Source organism: Leptopilina boulardi, unplaced genomic scaffold, assembly GCF_019393585.1.
Source record: "Leptopilina boulardi isolate dan_hultmark-lab unplaced genomic scaffold, ZJU_Lbou_2.1 LbouV2_330, whole genome shotgun sequence".
Classification (NCBI taxonomy): Eukaryota; Metazoa; Arthropoda; class Insecta; order Hymenoptera; family Figitidae; genus Leptopilina; species Leptopilina boulardi.
Genome location: NW_026137897.1, coordinates 1,111,266 through 1,139,256, shown reverse-complemented (window position 1 = coordinate 1,139,256; position 27,991 = coordinate 1,111,266). Strand labels below are relative to the sequence as shown.

General features: G+C 24.0%; 2 protein-coding genes across 4 annotated transcripts in view; both read right to left on the bottom strand.

Annotated features, from left to right (window-relative positions):
- LOC127285210 (ecdysone-induced protein 74EF) overlaps positions 1 to 20,150 on the bottom strand; it is a 267,455-nt gene extending 247,305 nt beyond the window's left edge. For all 3 annotated transcript variants that reach the window (XM_051311092.1, XM_051311095.1, XM_051311096.1), the window contains exons 1-2: positions 20,014 to 20,150; positions 18,708 to 18,854 (exon numbers count right to left, since the gene is read on the bottom strand). The gene's annotated coding sequence lies outside the window, so the exon portion shown is untranslated. The remainder of the gene's footprint in view (positions 1 to 18,707; positions 18,855 to 20,013) is intronic.
- On the bottom strand, positions 20,035 to 27,877 carry LOC127285218 (anaphase-promoting complex subunit 15B-like). The gene is made up of 4 exons (XM_051311106.1): positions 27,640 to 27,877; positions 27,493 to 27,552; positions 26,453 to 26,644; positions 20,035 to 20,323 (listed from the first exon to the last, which is right to left on the bottom strand). Exons 1-4 carry the CDS (start codon positions 27,763 to 27,765, stop codon positions 20,294 to 20,296), a joined length of 408 nt encoding a protein of 135 aa, XP_051167063.1. The 5' UTR covers positions 27,766 to 27,877; the 3' UTR covers positions 20,035 to 20,293.
- Between the last annotated feature and the right edge of the window lie 114 nt (positions 27,878 to 27,991).

The following is a 27,991-nucleotide window of genomic DNA, read 5'->3' as shown; positions in this document are numbered from 1 at the left end:
ATAATCAAATCTCCGAAAAAAAACTCCTATATTATCAGTTTTAAAACAAAATTTTCAACTATAAAAAACTTTTTACAACAGTTATTAACATTAAAATACCTAATGCATGATAAGCTTATCATTGAAGAAAAAATTATGATTTTTTTTTTCATACTAGAATATTGTCGCACAATAAAAAAAACATTTGGCAGTCAACCTTTTTTTTTTTTAATTAACCACTTAAATTAAATTAAAAATTTAATTTTATAAAATTTTCCATCTTGTTTAATTGCATTAAATAAATATTTAAAAAAAAGTAACTTATGAAATCGATGAAGAAATAGAAATGAATAGAATTTTTTTTTTTTTTTAAAGTAGAAATAGAGGAATTATTCAGTATTATACTATCACTCGAGAGAGTAGCTCAACATTGACGAGTCCTTCGCCTAAAAAGTTCCAGTTGGATAATAAACAGAATAAATTCAGATTCAGCGGCTGACCCTCGCAATACCTTATGTCTCTTTCACGGACAAGGCTCGGAACTTTTAGTATATAAACGATCTATTGCGCATACAGTACGAGAGTCAACACTCACGATTACATATATATATATATATATATATATATATATAAAATTTTATATGTATGTTCGTGTTATATATGTTGGCTCTCACACGAGTACACGTGTCGTGTGTGATGTGTGCAATCTTGACATTCAAAACGGGTTGCAATTTTGGCGTCATTTTTTTTTCAAATATATTTATCAATTTTTTAAATTTAATTGGATTTTGGATATTTAAAAAAAATTATCATACAATTATTATAATTATAATAGCTATATTCTATTATATTACACAATAAAAAATCTTTTACCTTAAACAGCGATATATTTCACTAAAACAACGAAATGTTTCACTAAATCAGACAAAACCTTTTGGCTATTCTAGAGAAACATATTTCTGTTCCAGATAAAGATTTTTTTCTGCGTACACCCAAAAAAAATGATATTGTAATTGTCTCACAGCCTAATAAATATTTATTTGATTCAAATAAATATTTATTTGATTCAAATAAATTTCTATTTGATTTAAATAAAAAAATTTATTTACGCCAAATAAATAGGCTAGTTTTGAGACAAATATACGTTTATTTAACTCAAATATATTATATTTGGTTCAAATAAAACATTTCTCTGGGTGTAATATAATATTATAATATAACATTTGAATTTTTTTTTAGAATTAAAAGAAAATAATTTTAGAAAAAAAATTCAATTGTCAAAAAAAGAGAATAGAAAAAAAATTTTTGAATTTAAATTTCAAAGGAAAAATTTGCAAAATTGACTCCTTAATGCCACCTTAAACGAATGAATTTCTTAATTTATAAATAAATTTGTTATTATTATTATTATTATTATTATTATTATTATTATTATTATTATTATTATTATTATTATTATTATTTATTATAATATAAATATAATAATATTAATATTGTGTACAATATAATTATATATTATTCAAAGTAGTAGTATACTACTAGTACTAGTATCAAAGTAGTATCAAAGTAGTTTCAAAATAGTTTAAAAATAGTTTCAAAGTAGTTTTAAAGTAGTTTCAAAGAAGTTTCAAAATATTATCAAAGCAGTTTCAAAATATTGAAAAAAAAATTTCAACTCCAGGAAGATTCGAACCTATAACCTAAATATCTGAATATATCTCAAACTTCTAAGCGCTTTAACGACTGCGGCCAACTTGGAAGGAAAAAAAATTGTTTTTACTCCATAAACAATCGTGAAAGTAGTGATGCACAACGATACGAGAAGATCGATTATCTCGCGCGAAATTTCTCGTTTTTAACTGTCATTTTTTAAATAACAACTCGAGTTTTTATTTGTTTTTATCAAATCGTCTCGTCCCGAAAACTAACACAAAAACGATCGAGTTCTCGGAGTATCTCGGAAACGTCAAAGATAATGGGAGAATTATTAAAAGAAACTCAAAATCTTAAAAGATCCTTAGAGAGGTAAATTAGCATTTTCAAAAGTTTAATTTTATCTAAAATATAGTTAAGATTATTAGTTTGAAAGTTTTATATAAATATAGTTTTTAAAGGTTAATAAACAAATAAATTGTAGGTTAAATATTATTTAATAAATAATACTTAGCAAAAATTGACATTAAATTAAATCAAAATATACATTAAATAAAAATTAACGATTTATTCCTTAATAATTCATTATTTATTTCAATTAATTTAATTTATAGTTTGTAACAATGTGTAATTTTTAAAATTTCCATGATTAGAATTATACCTAACTAATTTTAATTTATAAAAAAAATTACCACTAATTCGATAAATTTATTTGATTTATACTTTTTAATAATGTGGAATTATCAAAATTAACATGGTTAGAATAATAAATAACTTTAATTTGTTAAAAGAATTATTATTTTTCGATAATAGTTATTAATATATTAATGGTAATTTATTAATCTTTTAACCAAAAAAGTTAAAATCATTTTTCTACTAACCTCCGTTCAATTTTTACATGTTTGAATTTGCAAAACGAAATACTCGTGAAGCTCGCTCGGATAGCCGAGAAGATCGTTTTATTAAAACAAAACAAACTATATTCTCGGTTGTCAAAATTAAAAAGTCCGATTTTCTCGCTCGTTTCTCGGATCGTCTTGCTCATATGCATCACTACGTGAAAGACAAACAAATTTAACAAAAACTATTACTATCAACGAGGAAACGTTTATTAATAAAATTTTGTAAAATGAAATTTATTAATAAAATTTTTTAAAAAATAATAAAATAAAAAAATAATAATTTCAAAAAAAATGAAATTTATTAATAAAATTGTGAAAAAATAAAATTTATTAATAAAATCAATAAAAGGATTAAATGCAAAATGAATCAAGTATACTTGAATATTTAAGAAATGTATACCCGTATTTTTTGTATATATATTTAAATGAAGACATTTTCGCGAAGGTAATATTTATATACCAGATATATATATATATATTTATATTTTACGTTTGTAAATAGACTAAGTGAATAAATGTGTACACTGCTTAACTTTTTGCGCTTGTTTTCACTATATTATACATGTTTGAGATATGGACGACACGTGTCAGCTACCCTTCCGCGATATATTCGTTCCATATTCGACTAGTTTTCAAAGAGAAAACGTGAATATAGTAAAATGATATATAGAATAACTTAGGAGAAGTCAGGCATGTGTCATTGACTGCAAACTCGACCATATACATACATACAATCAAAAAGATATATATATATATATTTATCTAACTTTTCATATTCTGCATTTATAATATTATAAATTTTAAGTTCAATACAGGTCCAAAGTAGGTCTAAATTATGTTCAACGTAGGTCCAATGTTGGTGCAAAATAGTTCAAATATAAGTCTAAAGTAGGTTCAAAGTAGTTCAAATATAGATTCAAAGTAGATTTAAAATAGTTTGAAAATAGTTTCAAAATAGTTTCAACGTAGTTTCAAAGCAATTTCAAAATAGTTTCTGAATAGTTTCAAAATAGTATCAAAGTAGTATTAAAGTAGTTTAAAAATAGTTTCAAAGTAGTTTCAAAATAGTTTCAAAGTACTTTAAAAGTAGTTTTAAAATATTTGACTATTATCAAAATTAGTTTTAAAATAGTATCAAAGTAGTATCAAAGTAGTTTCAAAATAGTATCAAAGTAGTATTAGAGTAGTTTAAAAATAGTTTCAAAATAGGTTCAAAATAGTTTCAAAGTAGTTTCAAAATAGTTTCAAAGTAGTTTCAAAGAAGCTTCAAAATAATATCAAAGCAGTTTCAAAATAGTGTCTGAATAGTTTCAAAATAGTATTAGAGTAGTTTAAAAATAGTTTCAAAGTAGTATCACAGTAGTATTAGAATAGTTTAAAAATAGTATAAAAATAGTTCCAAAATAGCTTTTGAATAGTTTCAAAATAGTTTCAAAATAGTTTCAAAATAGCTTCAAAATAGTTTCAAAATAGTTTCAAATAGCTTCTGAATAGTTGACTATTATCAAAATTTAGTTTCAAAATAGTATCAAAATAGTTTCAAAAGGAAAGTTTAGAAGAAAAGATTTATGAAAAGTAATGCTTATAGGGCTATAAGGGCGAGACAGTGCAGTGGTAAAAGTCAATGTTCAGTCAGACTATATGGTTAATTGCCAACAAAACAAGATTGGCGACTGCCACGGATGACGGCCGATTCTCGCAACTTTCTAACGAAAGTGTAAGTCTTTTTTCAACCAACATCGCGTAACCGTCCACACGTCTACACTACTTTCGCGCCTTTTTCCGCGGTTTCCCGTCTCAATGTCTACAACAAGAGAAGTCGTCGAACCAACATTTTTCACTGAGCAAAAAAAAAAAAAACAATTCTGCCAATTATAATAAAAAAAAAAAAAAAAACCGTTAACACATATATCTTATGTGTGAAATATATTGAAACGATAAAATAATCTTTTATCAAGGGAAATTTTATATGAATCTCTCATTACAATGACTACAATAAATTTATAAAAAAACATTAATTCTAAGAAACCTTGAATTAATACAGAAAAAAAATAATCATCAAGAGAAAAAGTTTTCCTATATAAAATTTTAATATATCTTAATATCGTATTTTTATGAAGAAAATACAAATATACAAATTATACTTGGAAGAAAAGGCCTTAACCTTTAGGTTATGGTTGTTTGTGCAAGCCACTTTAATTGAGTAAGAAAACATAACTCAGATATAACAGGAAATATAATTTAAATACCAGATAACTGATTTTGCTTTTTAAAAATATAAATTTTACCTAAAATATACAATATGAAAAATATTTATTTGATTCAGATAAATATTTATTTGATTCAAATAAATATTTATTTAATAGTTATGTGGTTAAATCAAATAATTTTTTTTCCCGATATTTCAATGCATAATTTTACAAACAAAACGATTCAATCCTGGAATCTTAAATTAAGAATTTGCTAAAACGTCTAAAATTAGGAAGATTAAATAACTTGAGGTTCTGCAACGTATATTTAAATACACAATTCGAATAAAAAAAAATAAAAAATGCCTAATATTTGATTTTGCAAAGATGAAGTCTACTGCCCGCGAGGCATATTATTATACTGAGTCAAGGTCTCGAGTTGAATTTACCGTGACACATATTGGGGTACTCTTGGGACCGAAACTAGTGGGCCTTACACACGAGAGAAACAGAAAGAAAAAAAAAGAGAGAGAGAAGCATACTGAAAGACTTGGAGAGTGACAATGACAATGAGCGACCATGAAATTTCGAGAGGATCATGGTCTCAATAAAAACCTTGTTACTTTTACCTTCTCTCTCTCTCTCTTTCTTTCTCATAAAGATTTAATTAAGATGCAAGAATAATATTATATTATGAAAAGAAAACCCAAAAAAAAAAATTGTTCACGAAATATTTATGGCCTAGATTCAAAATCCTAAAAACTTTCACTTTCTGCATTTCAATTAGTAAAACTTGACTAATAATAAAAAAAAAAAATTTTTTTACTATTAAATTAGTAAAATTTTACTAATTCAAAAAACTAATTAATACACCCAGAGAAATGTTTTATTTAAACCAAGTGTAATGTATTTGATTTAAATAAACGTATATTTGTCTCACAAGCCTATTAGCTTATTTGGCGTAAATAAAATTGTTTATTTAAATCAAAATAAAAATTTATCTGAGTTAAATTAATATATTTATTAGGCTATGAGACAATTATATCATTTCTCCTGGGTGTAGTAAAAAAAAAATTTTTACCATTAAATTAGTAAAATTTTACTAATTCAAAAAGCAAAAAGTCACTAATATTCAAATTAGTTATTTGTACTAATTTAGATTTAAAGAATAATTGTAAAAATAAATTATTTCTCTTCAATTAAGAGTTTTCATTTTAATATAATATTAAGACCGTGCGGAATAAAAAATTCAGAATCATCAACAAAACAGAAAGTACCGCAATTCGCATTGCTTTTGATAAATAACAACAAACAATTAAAAATATTGGGAAATTTGTAAGTCTCATGATGAAGATAATAATAATAATAATAATAATAATAATAATAATAATAATAATAATAATAATAATAATAATAATAATAATAATAATAATAATAATAACTGATTTAGATTGGCAATATTGTGCAAGTATTTGAAAAATTGAAAACATTAATTATATTATTTCCAATAATAAGAAAATAATAACGCAAATATGAAGAACATGAAAGTTTCGCTTTTGCGTAAAGTCCAACGACATTCAATATTATATATAAATATAAATGCGACTCTCACTTTTCGCCTACGATTAAGATCAGGACGATATGATGGAAACAAGACACACACAGTTCAATATCAAGGCAAATAGAATAAATCTCACTCAAGTACGAGCAAGTTCAATTTGAATATTAATATATATTTATAAATGTGACCAAAATTCAACAGAAAATATGTTACAAATTAGAATTTGTTTTTTAAATAAACATTTATTTATAGTTAAAAAAATAATTAATTTGATAGCAAAAAATCCGTCACTGATTAAAATAGTAATACATTTCTACTAATTAGTTATAAACATAATTTAACGGTTAATTAATAATTTTTTACTAATATTTTCTTATTTTTACCAATATTTAGTTATTTTTTTTTACTAATATTTAGTTATTTTTTACTGAAATTTAGTTATTTTTACCACTCTCTAAATCTGATTTAATAAAAATGTTTACTAATTTGAATTAGTGACTCACTTTTTGCTTTTGAATTAGTAAAATTTTACTAACAATTGGTAAAATTTTACTAATTCTAAAGCAAAAAGTGAGACACTATTTTAAATTAGTAAAGATTTTTACTAATTCAGATTTAGAGAGCAATATTTAGTTATTTTTTACTAATATTTAGTTATTTTTACCAATATTTAGTTATTTTTACTAATATTTAGTTATTTTTACCATTATTTAGTTATTTTTACCATTATTTAGTTATTTTTACTAATATATAGTTATTTTTTACTAATATTTAGTTATTTTTACCATTATTTAGTTACTTTTAACTGATATTTAGTTATTTTTACCAATATTTAGTTATTTTTACAAATATTTAATTATTTTATACTAATATTTAGTTATATTTTAATAATTTCTAAAGCAAATATTCAGCCATGATTTTTTGTTTTAGAAATTAGTAAAAAAAAACTAATTATTAATAAAAAGTAACTAATTTTTAGTAGAAAAATAACTAATTATTTAACTAATAATTAATTACTTTTAACTAAATTAATAGAAATATTACTATTTAAATCAGTGATTTTTGCTATAAAATACGTTATTTTTTTTACTTAATTCTTTATTTTATGAATTAAATACGTTTATCAAATTTTAACATAAATTGTAAATTTCATATAACCAAAATTTTTTCTAATATGAAAATTTCCCTTTTTCCATTATATCTAACGTTGACTTATTATTATCGAAAAAATTTTTGCCAAAGATATACACAAGAATACCGCGCGAATATATTAAAAAAAAAAAGAAATAAATTCAGTGACTTGACATTATTTAAGAGAAATCTGTAAATCTTTTTCCTACATATAACAAACAGTCTCGTCACGTTCGTTTCGCGATCAGCATATAACCGTAACTAGAAAATCAAAGTTCATGACAACAATGAAAAGAGGAAAGATATTATTTTTAATCGGATAAAATAACGGAAAGTATCCATAATTTTTTTCCGGGGGGCTAATTTTAAAATCATCAAAAATTATAGCCAAAATTTAAAATCAATTACAAATTATTACAAATCTAAATCTAGAAATAAATTTCAAAAGTTTGAAAATTGATTTAAAAATCAATTTACGAATTCAAAACAATTATTAATTAAAATTAATCTCAAAACTGAAAAAAATGTATACCTTAATTTTCTAAAACACGAATTGCATTGAGTGTTGATTTTTTTTTAAAAAAACCATAAAAGAGAGTTTGAAAGGTAGATATATAGACTCGCCGAGTTGATGCAGTTAAAAGATATCAGATTGCGCGCCTGGCCACTCTCACTTTTCACCTTCCCATGGCACCCTCGTTTCTGACCTATAATTTGTCAACGAACAGGTGCTAACGCACGGTGGAATAGTGGGCCAGTGTCAGTCAATGGCACCGTTTCCATATTATATAGCCCAAATGAAATTCGTGACTCAGATAAAAAAAGTATCATAAACTCGCTTATAATCCAATGGCAGCGACTATATATTTCGGGGCCACTGGCCATTATTTGGGCCAATGTTAACGACGAATTTTTCATATTGCCTAATGTCAACGCACACACATTTATAATTATTTTTTTTTCACACAAAACAATTATCTCTCATTCTTCAAGTTTAAATGTATATTATCTAATCAAAACTTTCGAAAACATTGATTTTTAAATTGTATATATATAGCAAATACACTTTTTCCTCGCATTTTTTTTGGGGAAAATCTTAAATTATTCTAATTTTTTTTTTTTTATTCCGAATTTGTTTAAGATGAATTTTTATCTATACACAAAAGTGACATTGAATTTCATTTGTTTGTATTATTCTTTTCATATAGCTAATGTTATGAATATATTCATTGCAAAAGATTTTACATGTTAATGCACGAGATTATAAAAATATTTATCAATTTCAACACATTTTGTTTAATCTTTCCACATGGGTTCAATATCACATTGTCATTGTCCCTTAAAATTATTATTATTATTATTATTATTATTATATGTTTTATAAGCCAGAAATATGATTAAAAATCATTTACTGCGCATATAAAAATTAATTATACAGGAAATTTTGTTCCCTTCATTTGGAATTAATTGAAAATTAAATAAGAGAGCCGAATTCAAAAAAGAATTTTAATGTCAGAAAACAGTTTAGATGTATTATTTTTAAAAAAAATGAGTGGAATTTTTGTAATTTTGATAGCGTTTGTTTAAGTTAGGTCTAAGCTAAATGCCACAACTATTTTTTTTCGAATTACTAAATAATTTTTAACTGAATTTCTACATTAACGACATAAAATTAAAAAAGAGACAAATTAAAAATAGAAGTTCGTCATAAAATAGTTTAAAAACGTTCTAATTCGAAAACTATTAATAGCATTTTTATAATTTTAATCCCTTTTGTTTAATTTAGATCAAAGCTAAATGCCCCAACTATTTGTTTTCGATTTAGAAGAAAATTTTTAATTAGATTTCTACATTACCGACATTAAATTTTAAAAAAAGAGACAAAGAATATGGTCAGCTAAATGCCCTAACTATTTTTTTTCCAAATTACTAAATAATTTTTAAAAGAATTTCTACATTACCGACATTGAGTCAAAAAAAAGAAGATCGTCATAAAATAGTTTACAGACGTTTTAAATCGAAATCTTTAGTAGCACTTTTATAATTTTAAACCCGTTTGTTTAATTTAAATCTAAGCTAAATGCCCCAACTATTTTTTTCCGAATTACTAAATAATTTGTAACTGAATTTCTACATTACCGACATTAAATTAAAAAAAATAGACAACGAAGTTCGTCACCTAAATGCCACAACTACTTTTTTCCAAATTTCAAAATAATTTTTAACTGAATTTCTACATTACCGACGTAAATTTAAAAAATAAATTCAAAATAGAAGTTTGTCATAAAATAGTTTACACACGTTCTAATTCGAAAACTATTAATAGCATTTCTATAATTTTAATCCCATTTGTTTAATTTAGATCAAAGTTAAATGCTCCAACTATTTGTTTTCGATTTACAAGAAAATTTTTAATTAGATTTCTACATTACCGACATTAAATTTAAAAAAAAGAGACAAAGAAGTTAGTCAGCTAAATGCCCCAACTATTTTTTTTCAAAAAACTAAATAATTTGTAACTGAATTTCTACATTACCGACATAAATTTAAAAAAAGAGACAAATTCAAAATAGAAGTTCGTCATAAAATAGTTTACACACGTTCTAATTCGAAAACTATTAATAGCATTTCTATAATTTTAATCCCATTTGTTTAATTTGAATCAAAGCTAAATGCCCCAACTATTTGTTTTCAATTTACAAGAAAATTTTTAATTAGATTTCTCCATTACCAATAGATGAAAAATTTTAATTTGCACAAAATTTATACAAATTGTTTTAAATTTACATATAGACTACGCAGATAAGATTTGAATATAATTCACAAATGAGAGAGAAAAAGAGATCTCTCTTTGTGATCTTTGTGAATGTAAAAAGATTCAAGTGTACTCTGACGTTTCATCTAGTCACTTTTATCGTGAGAGTCCATAATACTCTTTTTTTTCACTCGTTTCTTGAATTCCCCCTTTTAGTTTTCGTGATGCTTATCGCAAAAAGCTCATTCTTGTGGCATTTCTCTCGTGTTTCAAACGTTAAATACAACGCGCGCGCCTTACTCACTATAATGTCCGTGCCTGGTGACCCATGGTGCAAACTAAAACCCACCGGGAGAAAGTTGCTGTGCGGGACTTTCTCGCTGGCTCTCCTGCACTCACAGCGATGCAATCGCTTAAATAGTCCGATAATAAATATATGTCTTGTCTGTATATGCATGGGCGGTACAAACTCTCCTTTACCATTAAAATTTTCAAAAAAAAAAAAAAAAAAAAAAACAATAAACTTGATCTACTTAAATTCAAAAATTTTGAAAAAGTGAGATTTAGAGAAAAAAGTGACCATGGAAACACGTGTTAGTGTTAACTCTCTGCGCACAGCTGGTAGACGTAACGCGCGAGAAAATTTAGAATCGTTGATATCCGTGGTATTCATCCGCACGGTTCGCGGATCAGTGAGTTGATTTATTCACTCGCGAGGGAACGAACTTTCCTTATGTACCGATTGCTTTGTGTATTAGTGTGTAACCACTTGAAATTATAAATTGCATGCAGATTCGCAAAGGAAATATATATATACATATTATAATCGCCCCTATGATTCTATAATGCAAAACTTTGAACTCATCAAATATATATATATATATATTATCTTTCATTAATCACAACCTATTTTAACCTAATTTCAATACTAATTTTTAGCTTTATATAAAAAAATAAAAATTATAAAGCTCCAAAAAAAGGGAAACAATTTTATTAATTAATCAACCCTACGATTTGATAACGGAAATCAGTGAAGGAAAACAAAACAATTCTAATCAAAATCTAAATGAAAAAAATTTTTTCCTTGCGAGAAAGTAAGCGTGCGCCACCTAGGAGCGATCGCTCAAAGCTTAGTTCGGCTGCGCAGAAACCTATTGCGCACGACGCGGGAATATTTGAATTATCCAATTGACTAATAATAATTTTTAACTGTTACTACATATTTTAACCCAATTTCAATAAAAATATTCAGCTTTATAAACAAATGAAATTATAAATCTCAAAAAATGAAACAATTTTATTAATCAATAAACTTTAAACCCTACATGGAAAAAAATATTTACCTGAAACAGCAATAAGTTTTATTGGATCAGCAATACTAAAACAGTGAAAATTTTTATTATTCTAGAGAAACATACAGCTGTTTCATATAAAGATTTTTTTTTCCATGTAAGGTTTAATAACAGAAATCAGCGAAAGAAAACAAAAAAATTCAAGTCAAAATCTAAATGATAAAGATTTCACTCTTACGAGAAAGTAAGTGTGCGCCACCTAGGAGCGATCGCTCAAAACTTAGTTCGGCTGCGCAGAAACCTATTGCGCACGACGAGGGAATATTTGAATTATCCAATTGACTAAATAATAATTTTTAACATATTATATTATAAAAATTAATTTAAAATTATAAAAACTTTAGAAATCCTAACAGAAACAAAAGTAGAATCATTTTTAATTACCATAAGGAAATTTAATGCAGAATATAATTTTTCTGTTTAAAAAAGAAAAGGCACAACACCCGCGCTCGCATCTTTCAAGATTTCCGAGAGAATGATGAGGGCAAAGAAAAAAGGAAAATAAAAAAGAGGATTGAATAGTACCGCGGATCAGTGAAGTCTTCCTATAGGAGTTCAACGAAGCGTGACGTAAAATAGCGCGGTATACCCGTGACGTCACTCATTTGATGACGTGTGGTCAACCGCGGTCAATGCACCATGCCTGGCGATTCTTGCAGGGCACTGTAATGCTCGCTCTCCGATTGGCTCGTGTAAGTCACTCTATGTATATATATACATATACATATATAAATATATATATATATATATATATATATATATATATATATATATATGTATGTATATCTATATAGTTGAGTGTAAACTTCGAGATTCGCGTGTCCATACGTATATATATACGCACGTAACATCATTGAAATACCGGGTGTTCAGAATCATCTTTTCTCATTGTTTACATAATCATTTCTTTTTTCTCTTCTATTTTCATTTAACACTTATGAAAAAAAATCTAAATTATTTCAATCTACATTTTTGAATTAATTTTCATTTTTTTTCAAAATAGAAAGAACTAAAATTGTAATATGTAAATCAATTGCCTGCACCATTCATTTGTTAAAGCGGAAATTCAGTTTGATTTATGATTAAAGAAGATTTAGGATCTAGTTAAAATTAACCTCAAAAGACGTTATACAATTGACTTTATAAATTATCTAAAGAGATTTTTTTTATGACTTTACTGACTGTCAGGCTGCCAGCAATTGAATTTTCACATTTAATATATCTCCTTATAAATCATTATATTAATTCAACTAACTTATTTGATAAAACAATATTAGTTTACTTAATATCATTAAATATTAACAATATGTAAAGAAAAAAATAAAAATTATATTATAAATTATTATAATATTCAGAGGGTTGTCATTATTATTAAAAAATTTTTTTCCCTGATTTCTACATATAGAATTTTGTCTTTTTCTCTGATCTTAAAAAAGCTCTAAGAGGTGTTTAATTATAAGAAATATAAAAAAAAATTTATATAAAATGCATAATAATAAAAAAACTAAGAAAGCAATATAAAAACATTTTCACTATTTAATTTATTGTTTTTTTGTTAATTGCTTTGTAATAAAAATATTAATTTTCTTAATGTACTTAATTATATAATAATTATTATTATTAATATTATTATAATTTTAATATTGACAATAATAATAATAATAATAATAATAATGTTATAATATTTTTATAGCATTATTGTAATCATTTTTTTATATATTATATCTATTATAATTATTATTATTATTATTATTATTATAAATATAATATTTATCAATTAATTATTATATTATATTATTATTAATATCATGATCAATATTATAATAATTTTTTATTATTATTATATTTAATTAAAATTTTCAAAAATCAAAATTTCTATAGCATTTCTGGAAATTTGATATTTTTTTAGTACTTTTGACAAAATTCCCTGACTATTCCCTGATTTCCCTGACGATTTCTTTTTGCCTGACCCGTGGCAACCCTCATATTATATTATAATAAAAAAATTATTTATTATTTAACTAATATTATTTTAATTTTTTATTTTAATAAATCTGATTTTAATTAATTTTATTTTAATATTAAAAAAAGAGCTAATTAATGTGAATTAGAAACATAATTTATACCCTTTTTATTTTTTTTTCCCAACAATTTTTATCCTGCGTTTATTTTTCCTTTTTATTAACATTTAATTTGCAAATTTAATTAGCGACTTAATAAAGCGTTAAATAGAAATATAATCAAATAAGGAACAGGTTCTCGTTAAAATAGAACTATTATATAGATAAAATGATAATGATGGAGAAATAGATTTAGAAAGTTATATAGTATAATTATGGGAATAGGATAATTTTGGAAACTATCATGCGTCTCGTTGGTATTCACATGTATCGGATACTGGGACGCGTACATAAAGCTACAGTCCAAATGGAGTATATAGTTTAAATTTCCGCATGATTCTATATAATCGTTCATGCGTCTTCGTTTCGCGGACCCGCGTGAATTCTATTCTCGTACAATCGACATCAGAAACCTTATAGGGCCGAGAAAATTCGCGAATAAAAAAAAAAAAAAAAAAAAAAAAAAAAAAAAAAAAACATCGAAAAAAAATTGATACTTTCACGTCACGTTCAATTGTTATTAAATTTCAACAAGAATAAATCTGATGTACAATCAAAATAAAAATTAGAACTAGATCAAATTAGAATTAGATCAGAAAAAAAAAGATTTCATTGATCCAAAAAAAGATTTCTTTGATTAAAAAAAAATCAATTTTTTTGACAATTTTTTTTTTTTTTCATACAAAGAAAATTTATTTGTTTCAAACAAATTATCTTTGATACAAAAAGAAATTATCTTTGTTTCAAAGAAATTTTTTATTTAATTTAAATAAATGTTTCTTTAACCCAAAAATCAATGTTAGAATTTCTTTGAAACTAAGAAGAATTTTTTTGTTTCAAAGAAAATTTTATTTTGAATGAAAGAAAACAGGTCAAAGAAATTGGTTTCTTTAAATTAAAGAAATCTTTTACCTTTGTATTTTTGAATTTATAAAAAAAAATACCTTTTGCTGAAAAATAATTTAATTTTTAACACTTTGAACAATTATTAAATTATTTAAAAAATTTAATTTTTTATGTAAATAAAAAATTATACAATTTTTTGTTCATTAGAAACGTTTATCGAATATTAGGTTATGTTTCTTATGAAATAATTTTTATTCAAATGCAATATAAAATAATGTTGAAAATTAAATTTTTTACTCTTTCAAAAACGATAAAATTTAATTTTTAATTAAAAATACATTGAAAAAAAAAATTTATCTGATTCAAATATTCGGTTACTATTATATCAAATAAATATTTACTTGAACCAAAAAATATTTATTTGAATTTGAATAAATTGTAGTTGAATCAATAATTTCTCTATTTGAAAAAAATACGATTTAATTGACTCAAATAATAATTATTTGATACATGGAAATATTTATTTGATACAAATAAATATTTGATACTAGTTAAATAATCGAATGTTTGAATCAAATAAATTTAAAAAATTTTTTCTTTTTTTTTAAATTTTTTCAGTGCAATGAGTTATAATTATTTCAATTAATTTAAATTATAAATAACCAAAGAACGTGGCGATTAGAAAAATTATAAAGTTCAGTAACCTAAGTAGTAAAAACCTTACAGATGGGGGACCAAATAGGAGACACGAAAGTATAAGGGACGACAGTAGTAAAGATCCGGGCCTATCGGGCAAGTAGAAAAGCGTACATTATAGTCAGACTCAATGCCTTTTGATAAGGACAACTAAACGCCTCGTAATTTGATCTTATTCTTATGTAACGGCTTTTTTTTTCTTTCAAATTTCAAATCGCAAACCTCCGCTGAACTAAATAAAATTCAATATTTACAAAATCTATACCCAAAATATCGAATTTTTTTTCACCTTAATAAATTTTCTCCCTTTTTTCAGTATTCCATCACAAAAAAATTATCTCTATCAAAAGAAATAAATTATAAAACAATTTTCTATCGAATTAAGGAAAAATTTACCAAAGAGTAAAAATAATGAATCTAAACGCAAAAAATGCAAACTTTTCTTATAAATGAAAAATTAAATTTTCATTCTAGAAATTCAGACAAAAAGATATTCACAAAAAGTTTAATTTTTGGAGAAATTTTTTTCTGCGAGAAATATATTTTTTTTTTTGTTTTTAAATAGAAATTTTTTTTTTTTGTTATTTTGGTTTTTCTTTTTTTTTTTGTGCAAATTCGCCATGTTACTTTTGAACGAAGAAATGTGACTTTAGACTTTGGTATAGGCCGTGTGGACACACAAGCAAGTCGAGTTGAGAGGCGCGGACGGGCGGTCAGAGACCCCGCAGGGCCGCGCAAACACTACAGCATTTCCCACTCACTCTTTGCAAAGTTCCATCTTACAATCTGGACCCAACAATATATGTACAATACACTTTCCTTAACAATACCTGACAAAAATAAAAAAAACGAAAAAAAAAAAAAAAAAATTCTCACAAAACCAATTACAAATAAATAAAACGATTTATCGCTTAACCAAACTTTCATTTTTTTCAAAAATCCGATTATTTCTATTTAAATTTAAAAAAATTTACTTTTTCCAAAATAAAAAACATTCATTCAAGCTATAAAAAAAACTTCCAAATTGTTCAAAGTAAAAAACAAAAAAAAAAAAAAATTCGAAAATATTCGAAAATTAGAAAAAGAAATTATGAAAAAATGTTTATAATAATAAAACGAGTAGATTTCTCAATACATCATCGCCAGAAAGTTGTCCAAAGCCTATAGCAATCTTTCTCATGTCGACCCTGATATTCCCTCGCACACACATATATATATATATATATATATATATATATATATATATATATATATATTCGGTTACGCAACTCTCGACGGTATTCTCCAAAACGACCTTAAGACCATTTTTTCTCACTTTCAACTGAATTCTCCCCTCCCTCACCTGTCCCTTTTCTTCACTAACGAAATTTTATTTTCACAAAAACCAATATATGAAAATTTCAATGTAAAATATTTATTTTCTATATTTAAAATTATAAGAATATTTTTTTTAAATAGAACGAAATATTTTAAAAAGAAGGTTTCAATCGATTGACATAAAAAAAAAGTTGTTTTTAATAACAAATAAATTAATTAATATAATTATAATAAATAAATAATTATTAATAAATAATTAAATATAATTATAATAAATAATTAATTATTAAATGTAATTATAATAAATAATTGATTATTAAATAAATTAATTTCATCAAATTTTGAAAGATTAATGTACAATTTACAAAAAAAATATTTTAAACCAAAATTTGTTAAATAATATGTTTTTTAATAATAAAATAATAATGTTTTTTTTATATTTTATTAACAATTTTTTTTTTTCAAAATGAACAAATAAAATTTTTGTCTTTATATATTATTTAAACCAAATTTAATAATTTAAATTAATTAATTAAATTAAATTAAATTAAATTAATTTAATTAATTAATTAATTTAATTTAAATTTAATTTAATTTTTTAACCAATATTTAACAAAAACTGTCAAAGAGAATTGCAGAAAAACTTTCAAAGAGAGAAATTAAAATTTGATGATAAAAATTACAAAATTTTTCACTAACTTCAAACCAAAAATACACAAAAAAAAAGAATAAATAAATTTTTTTTCAATAAATTTTGGCTTAAAATAATTTTTTGTTTGTAAATCCAACAATCTTCAAAATTTATTAAATTCAATTTTAATTATACTTCGTGTTTAAAACCTAACAAGTGCGCCTCAATATTATTATTTATTACTTGAATAAGTATTATATAAAAATAAAGAAACAAAAAAAAAAGTAAAAAATAGAAAAATAAATCTATAATATACAAATAGTAATAAAAAAAACATACGCACTGAAAAAACAAATTTATTCTACTCAAATAATCAGTTACTTGACTATTATTGAAATAAATATTTATTTGTATCAAATAAATATTTACTTGTATCAAATAATTATTATTATTTGTAACAAATAATTATTATTATCTGTATCAAATAATTATTATTTGTATCAAATAAATATTTACTTGTATCAAATGATTATTATTATTTGTTTCAAATAAATGTTTATTTGTATCAAATAAATAATTATTTGTATCAAAAAATTATTATTTGAGCCAATTAAATGGTATTCGTTTCAAATACAAAAATTATTGATTCAAATAAAAATTATTTGGTTCAAGTAAATATTTATTTGATTAATACTCAAGTAACCGATTATTTGAATCAAATAAATTTTTTTTTTTTAGTGTATAAAAAAAATGTAAATTATCCGAAAAATATTGATTCCAGTAGAAAAATAATAATTTCATTGTAAAACAATGAATAATTTTTAATTTTTGTTATCAAGATACAATACGAATTGTCGCGGGAAAATTATGTGTAAATGTTTTCATCGTTATCGTGGAATATCATTAATTCTTTCTTTCTTTTTTTTGATGATTTAGGAATTAGTTGAACCTCGTGGGACTTTATCATGACTTTATTTTTGTAGAGATATCAGCGATTTATATATATATATATATATATATATATATATATATATATATATATATATAAATATATAGTGGAATTGAACAGTATTTAATCCTTTCGACTTCAAGGCTGCTTTCAAGTAACACGATTTATCAAGTTTTTTTATATATATATTTATAATATCCCCTCGCCCTTATCTATAAATCACGACAAATATATATGTATAAACTCAATTTACTCGTAAACTGACATTATGCAATAAAGTACTCTTAGTTAATAATTTATAATTCTTTTTTTTTTTTTGCACTCCTATTTTAAAAACATGCAGAAAGTCATGTCACGAAATTAAAAAATAAATTTTCTGCAAAAAAAAAGGAAAAATCGATTCTAATAATTTTCACTGGAAGCATAGAAAAAAAAAAAAGCTTTATTGGAAAAAAGTTTTTATCTTCCCCTATATTCTTAAACCTATTTTCTCTTATTTTTTTCTTTCCAACTTTTTAAAAATATTTTCTCTGAAAAATTCATTTTCTGCTTCCAAATAATTGTACAATTTTTTGTATCGATTGGTGTAAAAAAAAAAGAAAAAAAAAAAATTAATACTGACTCACCAATTATCCATAAATCCATAACTTGTGAAAAACTCCAATTTCTTCTTTTTCCAAAACGTCAAGGAAATCGAAAATGTTTTAATTGCACATGAAATCCTTTTTTAAAAATGCACCAATTCTTTTTCTTTTAAATTGCACTATTTTTCACTGAAAAATCACAAATTCAAATGTTCAAAAAACAAAAATTCACAAATTCTATAAGTCTAGAAAAAATAGTTGCTTTTTTTTTGAATCGCACAAGTCTTATTTTAATTCTTAAAATCTAAGGGAAAAATGAAGGCTAGAAGATTGTTTATGATTACGTCAAAGTTGAAGAAAGGGGAAGAAAAAGGCAAAGAGTTGTGTGTGTGTGTGGCACGTGGTTTTGCGGCGACACTTTGGGGCTTTGCCGAGCCACGCGTGTCGTGTGCTTGTAAACGCGCGTTCGACTGAGAGTCAAACTACTCCCGAGTCCCTGGATTCGTTCTTCTTGCACGTTCTGCGCCTCTCCCTTTCTCTCTCTCTCTCTCTCTCTCTCTCTCTCTTTCGCTCTCTTTCTCTCTCGTTGCTATTTTTCTATCTCTTTCTTTCTTTTTCCCCTTTCTCCCTCATTCGCGTACTATTCGCGACCCTTCTTTCTTTACTCGTGCCTCTCTCCTTTTTTCTCTAACAATTAAATCCATCAGCACTTTTCCCCAACAACTCTTTCCTTTCTTCCCTTCTTTTCACTTCTAGCTTTCATTTTTCTCTAGAATCTATTATTACAATAACAATCTCATTCTTTTGATTTGATTCTTAAAAAAATAAATTCTTTAATTTTGTAATCAATAAATAATATTCATACACTAATAATTTTTAAATCAATCATTTTTAAACTAAAAATAAAGTGAAACAAAAAATGATAAAGGAAGAGCAAACTGGATTGAAATTTTTAGAAAAAAAAATAATTCCAGTAATTTTTAATCACTAAGCAGGTATTTGGATTAAATAAATCCTAGTGCTTTTTTTAATTCTAAAATATTTAAACTTTATTTACTTAATTATTTTAACTATTAATTATTATTTAATCAATTAATTTATTAATTAACAATTATTATTTTACAATAATAATTATTAATGAAAAAAAAAAGTTACAAACTGCATTAATTTTTTTTTTCGTCGTTAAAATGAAGTTATCCGAAATTTGCAGTTAAAAAATTCGTTTTTTATAATTTTTTTTTCTTTTTTTCTTAAAAAATTTTATAAAAAACGAATTTTCGAAAGAAAAAAAAAATTCCTTTTGTCCATTGCCTTCATCATTCTTTGCATCCTATAAATGGTAATTTACCTTCACTTTATCTCCATGTAGTTTTCTTTCTCTTTATTTTTTTTTTTTTTTGGGACGAAACCAGCAACTCTTGCGAACGAACGAGATAATAACTTGTACGTGCCATAACTTCCTTTTGAGGCAGGTTAGGATGCTGAACTTAGGTATTAGGTTTCGGCATTGGTATAAACAGACTTTTTTCCGGTATTCGAGAACTCGGCATTTTTTTTTTTTTTTTCATCAATCCATTTTCAAACCACGCAGCTAATTTCTGAATCATATAAACGTTGAACCTCCTTATTTAATCCAACGATGTCTCCAAATTATTTGCCTAAAAAAAAAGATTACAAACAATTATTTAATTCTAAATATTTAATTATAAACAAATAATAATTATTAATAATTAAGAATTATTATTAAAAATAGTTTTTACAAAAAAAAATAGTATTTAATATAAAAAAAATATATTTAATAAACAATTTATTTAAATTAAAAAAAAAAAAGATTATCATTGGACATTGTTTTGGGTACATTTCCGTGTTACCTTCAATATTAAAACTCCAATAAGTCTATCTTAGAGAAAACGCGACAGAAACGATGCAATCAAAGATATTACCTGATAAAGACAAGGGCGAGGCCTGATGTCGTTGTTTACAACTTGAGGCAATAAAATCATAGAACAAAGGTTAATCAAGAAAATACTTTGCACTCGAATATCAACTAAAACTTGACCAAAACTAACGTTAAATTAATAAAAAAATATCCAAAATATAATTTTGCTCATACAATTTTTTAAATGTTTTTATTTATTAAGTTGGCGGAGGTTTCTTTTTTTTTCTACAAAGTCAGGGTGATCATCATCATATTAAAAAAATATTTGAATGCTGAAACAATTTAATGAGAAGGAAAAAAAAAATCATAACAGAACCAGGATGTTATAAATTGCGAATAAGTGACGCAGAAAGGAACCTCACTTCATCGCAATTACAATAGATCGACTAACATGTCTGCTACAGATATAGTATAAGAACCAAGGATAAATTAATTTACTGTGAAATACGACGCATCGCGCGAGAGGTGTAAGTATAATCCCAACATACCTTCCCTATCCCACCTCTGATGTATATATACACCACACCACGTTTCTTTAATGCTTTCCCTAGTTACACACCGAGAGGAGAATTTATTCCAGCAAATAATGATTTACCCACCCATGTGAACCCATAATACCTTTCTTCCTCATTCAACCACAAATATTTATATATCTACCTGTGCAAAATTCAAAAATCTTTCATATCATTTATCAAAAAATTTCCTTTTCCTTTCATTTGAATTTCTTTTTTTTTTTTTTTTAGTCTATTACCTTGAAAAACTAGAAATCAAAATTAATTATTACAGAAAATTGTACTTTTATTTCAAATTAAAAATTAAAATTTTGTAATTATTGAAAATTGAAATATAATTTTCTAAAATTCAATTAAAATTTAAATTTCGAATTTTCAAAAAAAATAAAATAGAAGCGTATTAATTTATCATAAAGAAAACATTAAATAGAATTTTAAAGTATTTCATTTTAATTATTTTTTAAACGAATTTTCAATTAAAATTTGGACAGATTTTTCTTTTTATACGAATTTTTGGATAATAAAATTTTTAGCTACCGAATTTTTGCCAGAATTTTTATTTTAGTCATTTAATTTACATGACTTTTTATTTAAAATGAATTTCAATTTAATCGAATTTTAATTCAACAGAATTCTCATATTCAATTGAATTTTATGTCATTCGAATTTTTAAAATGACAAAAAATTCCATTCACCGAATTTCTAATTTGTCCGAATTTTTATTTATACGAATTTTTAAGACACCGAATTTTCATTTGTTCGAAATTACAAAATAATCGAACAAGTAATCGACAAATAAAATTACGCCAAAATCTTTTTTTTTTTTTGTAATTTCGGAAAAATAAAAATTCGGTGTCTTAAAAATTTTATCAATTAAAAATTCATAGAAATAAAAATTCAGACAAATTAAAAATCGGTGAATGGGAATTTCTGTCATTTAAAAAATTCGAATATTACATAAAATTCGATTAAATGAGAATTTTGTTGAATTAAAATTCGCTTAAATTAAAATTCATTTTAAATTATTATTATTCGGTAGCTAAAAATTTTATTATGTAAAAATTCGTATAAAAAGAAAAATCTTTCCAAATTTTAAATAGAAAATTTGTCTAAAAAATAATTATATCGAATAAAATTTTTAAAAATTCTAATTTATTATTTTTATGGAATAATCATGCGCCCCTTTATTAAAATTAAATTGAAAAAAACGTTTAATTTTTGATTAAATTTCTAAATGATTAAAAAAAAGTTCTAACAATTTTTTTGTGGAAAAACTAATTTATAAAAGTATGAAAATAAAACCTAATCTACTTTGGAATAAAATACGTTTTTAAACGGTACAAAATGCATATGAATATTTGTGAATGAGAGAAAAAAAAGTATTAAAAGAAATTAGAAAGAAAGGGAAATTAGAAAGAAAAATACTTCCTACATATATTTGATGTTTAAATTATGCATGACTGATAAACCAGAACACTCAACTCCGCAGAAAATGGAAAGTAATGAATCAGAATCTGACGTAATATCAAATTACAATTTTTCAATCTCATCCATCATTGCGCCTTTTTATCAATCAAGATCAAATTCCAATTTGAACAAAATGGAATGCGAAAATTTAAAGCAAAAAAAGAAATTTCCCAAAATAATAAAACGAAAAAAAAATTCTAACAAAAATAAATACAAATTGAAACGAAAATAGTTATCAATTTTCGAAAAAATACAAAAGCTTGAAGAAAAAAACGAAAGTTTCAATATCAAAAAGTAATTTTTTTGGTAATTTTCAAAAATACCAAAAGGTAATCAAAAAATGCAATTTTAGAAATAGAAAATAAATTTCGGATAAAGAAAAGAAAATACAAAAAATAAAAAAACGAATACAAAAATAAATACTAATTCAAACGAAAAATTTCAGTTATCAAAATAATTTTCGGAAAAATACAAAAGTTTGCAGACAAAATACAAAAGTTTTAAGTTTCAATACCAAAAGTAATTTTGGTAATTTTCAAAAATATCAAAAGGTAAACAGAAAAAGAAATTTTAGAAATAGAAAAGAAAAAAACAAAAAATAAAAAAACGAATACAAAAATAAATACTAATTCAAACGAAAAATTTTAGTTATCACAAAAAATTTTGGAAAAATACAAAAATTTCAATACCAAGCGTAATTTTTGGTAATTTTCAAAAATACCAAAATGTAATCAAAAAACAAAAATTCAGAAATAGAAAAAATTTTCGAAAAGGAAAAAGGAAAATACAAAAAATTAAAAAACAAATACAAAACTAAATGCAAATTCAAACAAAAAATTTCGGAAAAATACAAAAGTTTCAATACCAAAAGTAATTTTTTGGTAATTTTCAAAAATACCAAAAGGTAATCAGAAAAAGAAATTTTAGAAATAGAAAAAATTTTTGAAAAGAGAAAAGAAAATACAAAAAATAAAAAAACGAATACAAAACTAAATGCAAATTCAAACAAAAAATTTCGGAAAAATACAAAAGTTTCAATACCAAAAGTAATTTTTGGTAATTTTCAAAAATACCGAAATGTAATCAAAAAACGAAATTTTAGAAATATAAAAAATTTCGAAAAGGAAAAAGGAAAATACAAAAAATTAAAAAACGAATACAAAACTAAATGCAAATTCAAACAAAAAATTTCGGAAAAATACAAAAGTTTCAATACCAAAAGTAATCTTTTGGTAATTTTCAAAAATACCAAAAGATAATTAGAAAAAAGAAATTTTAGAAATAGAAAAAAATTTCGAAAAGAGAAAAGAAAATATAAAAAATTAAAAAACGAATACAAAAATAATTTGAAAAAACAAAATTTTTGTATTTAACAAAATAATAAATAAAAAATAATTAAATTTGAAAATGTGAATCCTAATGAAAATGGCAGTAAGTGAAATCGATTGTTTTGCGTGCAAATCATTTATAAAAAATGACGAGTATGTGAAATATATATATATATATATATATATATAATTTGGAAGATATTATTCACAAAAAAAAAAAAAAACGAAAATAATTTTTCTCCTTCTTTTTTTTGTGACAAATTTTCTCGTGACGTCAAAAATGAAGGTGTTTCGCTTAAAGAAGTTGGTACTGAGAGGATGAGAGAGAATGAGGAGGTGGAGGCACACAGGTTCACTTTTGCCTGAGCATATACCCGTTCGTTCACCCTAGCGGGGGCACCAACCTGGCTTTACTTCAGTTACTCGCGCGCGCTGAGAGAGCCGGCGCAATGTACAGGGTTACCATAAAGTAACTTCCCCACCTCGATGCACAATATCTTTCTCTCTCTCTCTCTTTCTGTAACGGCACATCGCGGCTAGTTGAAATTTCAGAGCGCGCTATCTTCAGGATTATTCCTCATAAAAGTGCAACCCTGAGGTTAAAAGGGATAGAAAAGAGAGAGAGAGAGAGAGAGAGAGAGAGAGAGAGAGAGAGAGAGAGAGAGAGAATGCCCTATCAAAAAATGCAATTTCACAAATTTTTCCAAATATCTCATCTCAAAATGAAAACTTGCAAAAAAAAAATTTTTTTTCGATCATGGTAAATTGAATTTTTGAATTAAAAATATTCCTTTTTTTAAACAATTGTATTTTAAATATTTTACAAAAAATTACTAATTTATTAAACATAATTTTTTCCATTCTCATAAAAAAAAAAAAATCGAAAATTAATTAAAAATTCATCGAATAAAAAAATGTAAATAAAATATACAATTTTCGAAATGTAAATTTTCTTATTTGCAAAAATTCTTGGTGATGTTATTAGAAGAATTTAAATTGCGGAAATTTTTTTCTCTCTCTCTCTCTCTCTCTCTTTCTTTTATTATGTTAGAAAATTAGATAGACGCCTAATAAACTTTTAAGTTTGCAGGTTGGAAAGTTACTCTGCAGATAAACCTGTATGCAGGCAAACATACTCTTCTCTTCGTGTATGCCTAGTATAGGCAGTATACCACGCAGTGTACTGAGTGTCCAGGTCGAGCAGATGCAATTCCACAGCATTTTTATTTTTATTTTTTTTTATCAAACAGCCGGGAAGCAAGAGAAAGGAGAGAGAGAGAGAGAGAGGATCTGCCACGATATAGAATTGAAGAGAGTTTGTGAAAGAGGAAATTCAAATAGAAATAGATAAGAGAGACACAAAAGAGTTTCAAATCATTTCATATAAAAAGAGTCAATGAACTTTTTATAAAATAGAGAAACATTGGCTATTAAATTACACATATGAAACAAAAGCTATGTAAAATTGATAAAAAAAAAAATGTACAATAAACGTAAATAATGTCCTAGTATATATAATATTAAAAAAAATAAATTTAATTAATTTTTTATTTTATTTATTTTATTTTATGCATAAATTACCTAAATGACTAAAATTTTTATTTTGAACTATAGAAATTTAAATTTTTATATTTGTCATTAGAAATAATTAAATAATTATTTATTTATAATAATTTAATGTTTATTCTTTAATTGAATTGCAAATTTTATAAATTTTAAATTAATTTTATTAATAATTATTTATTAATAAATTAATTATTCATTAATAATAAATAAATAATAAAAATAATAATAATAATAATTAAAAAAATATTTATAAATAAATAATAATTAAATGATATTAAATTTGATTTGCATTTGATTATTTTAAACTTTAAATATATGTGAAGGAGAATTATTTAATTTTTAAATTTATTTTTCCAAGACATCAAAAAATGAAAATAGCAAATTCAACTCAAAATTAGAATAGAAAAATAAAGGTCTGTTGACTCGGTGAGTCACTACAAAAAAACGCTGATTAATTAAAAGACATCGTTTTGTTCTATCAAAAACAAATTTAAATGTTTGGAAACTAATATTAAAAGAATCAATTAAAATCTAATTTTGTCCTTAATATTAAAAGTTGAATTTTGTTTATTTTTTTATATTATAATATAATAAAAAAAAACGTACTAAAAATTCCAAAAAATTTACTATTGTAAAAAACGATTATTAGAAAATTTTTAATTTCATGAAAAATTTGTAACAAAAATTGAAAATTTCAAATGAATTTCAGAAATTTCAATAAATTTCCAAAACATTTAGATTTAATTTGTAATATTTAAATATAGAAAAAAAATTTTTAAACAAATTCAACTTTTTTTTCCAAAAAAATTAATTCAAATAAATAGTATTTGTTTTTTTTTAAATTTTAGTTAATTAATAATTATGTATTAATTTTTATCGGAATGTTATCTAATTTATTGTTTGTCAATTAATTTTTTTTTTTTTTTTTGTATAATTATTTATAATTTTTAAAATAAAAAAATAAATGATATTTACCATTCTTATGGAGACAGTTTCGGTGCCAGTTTCTGTGGGACTTGATCTTTGTTGTTGATGTGAATAACTGACATCCATATCCATTTCGTCTAATTCCTCTTCCTCTTCTTCATGAGTGTCTGATTCTTCTTCCTCCTCACCCTCACCTTCTTCCTCTTCTTCCTCCTCCTCCTCTTCCTCAGATCCACGAAACTAAAAATAAAAATCTAATTACTCTCTCAAAATTATATTTTAAAATTTTTTCCTTTAATTCTCACAAAATTACTATTTCATCAAAATTATATTTTAAAATTTTTTCTGTTTATTTATAAAAATTAATTTTGAGCTTATTTTGTTTTACAAATTGATGCCTCACTTTTGTAATTTCCAAATATATATATATATATATATATCATTTATTTTTTTTGTTAAAAATTTTGAGGTTATACTGACAAAATTTGTCATCACATTGATATTACGTGAAAAGAATATTTCCTAATTCAATTATAGAATATTTTCTAATTCAATTATAATTAAAAATATTAACCATATTATTTTATATTCATCAAAAAAATTTCACCGAAAAAAAAAATTTAATCTCGAAAAACCAGTGACACATTTAACCTATATTCAAATTATTGACGTTGAATAATTAATTTCTATATTTTTATTATTTATTTCAATAATTAATCATATTTCTTACCTAATGAACACACACACACACTTCAAGAAATTATCACAATTAACTCGATAATTATACACGAAATAAATAAAATAAACGGTAAGAATGTCTGAGAAATTCCGCCAATGAAAAAACATTAACATTATTTTTTTAAATATTAACGGTTTTTTGCATAGAAATTCCACCCCTGTTGGTATGCAACCCGGCATGCAAATCAATTTCCAATGAATTTTACATTTTTTTAAGACAATTTACACAATTTAAATTGATAATTTATTTAAATAACAAAGTAATTATAACTTATTTTTCATTTTAATAATAAATTTATCAATATTAACACCTGAAATATGTAAAATAAGATAATAATGACAAAACTTACATCTCTCGCGTCTTTGCCAATTGGAACATTTTCAGAGCCCTCAGATCGTATTTGTTCTCGCTGAAAATTTATAAAATTGTTAATAAACGTTAATAAAAATGTAAACATAATTTTTTAGTAAAATTGCAAAAAAATAAGGCAATATACCCAATGCTGATGTTCCAACTCGAGTGCGGCGACTTCACTTTCGTCGTCAATGGGTCTGTCAGCATTAAACCATAATGGATCTGTTGACCTTGGTTGTAGATTTGGCCATAGGGGCATAAACGACATTGTTAAACTTTGATTATTAATTAGAAATTCACAGAAATATGCAAAAATTTAACACACCAACGTAACAATGACCGCCATTATTAAACAAGTCTGATTTACTTCTTTGCGCATGCGTGAAGTTTGTCGAGTTAGCCACCTGGTGGGAAAAACAAGAAGTATAAAATTTGAAAATTACCGCAATTATTATTACATTTTTAATCGAATTTTTAATTAGAAAAAGAGAAAA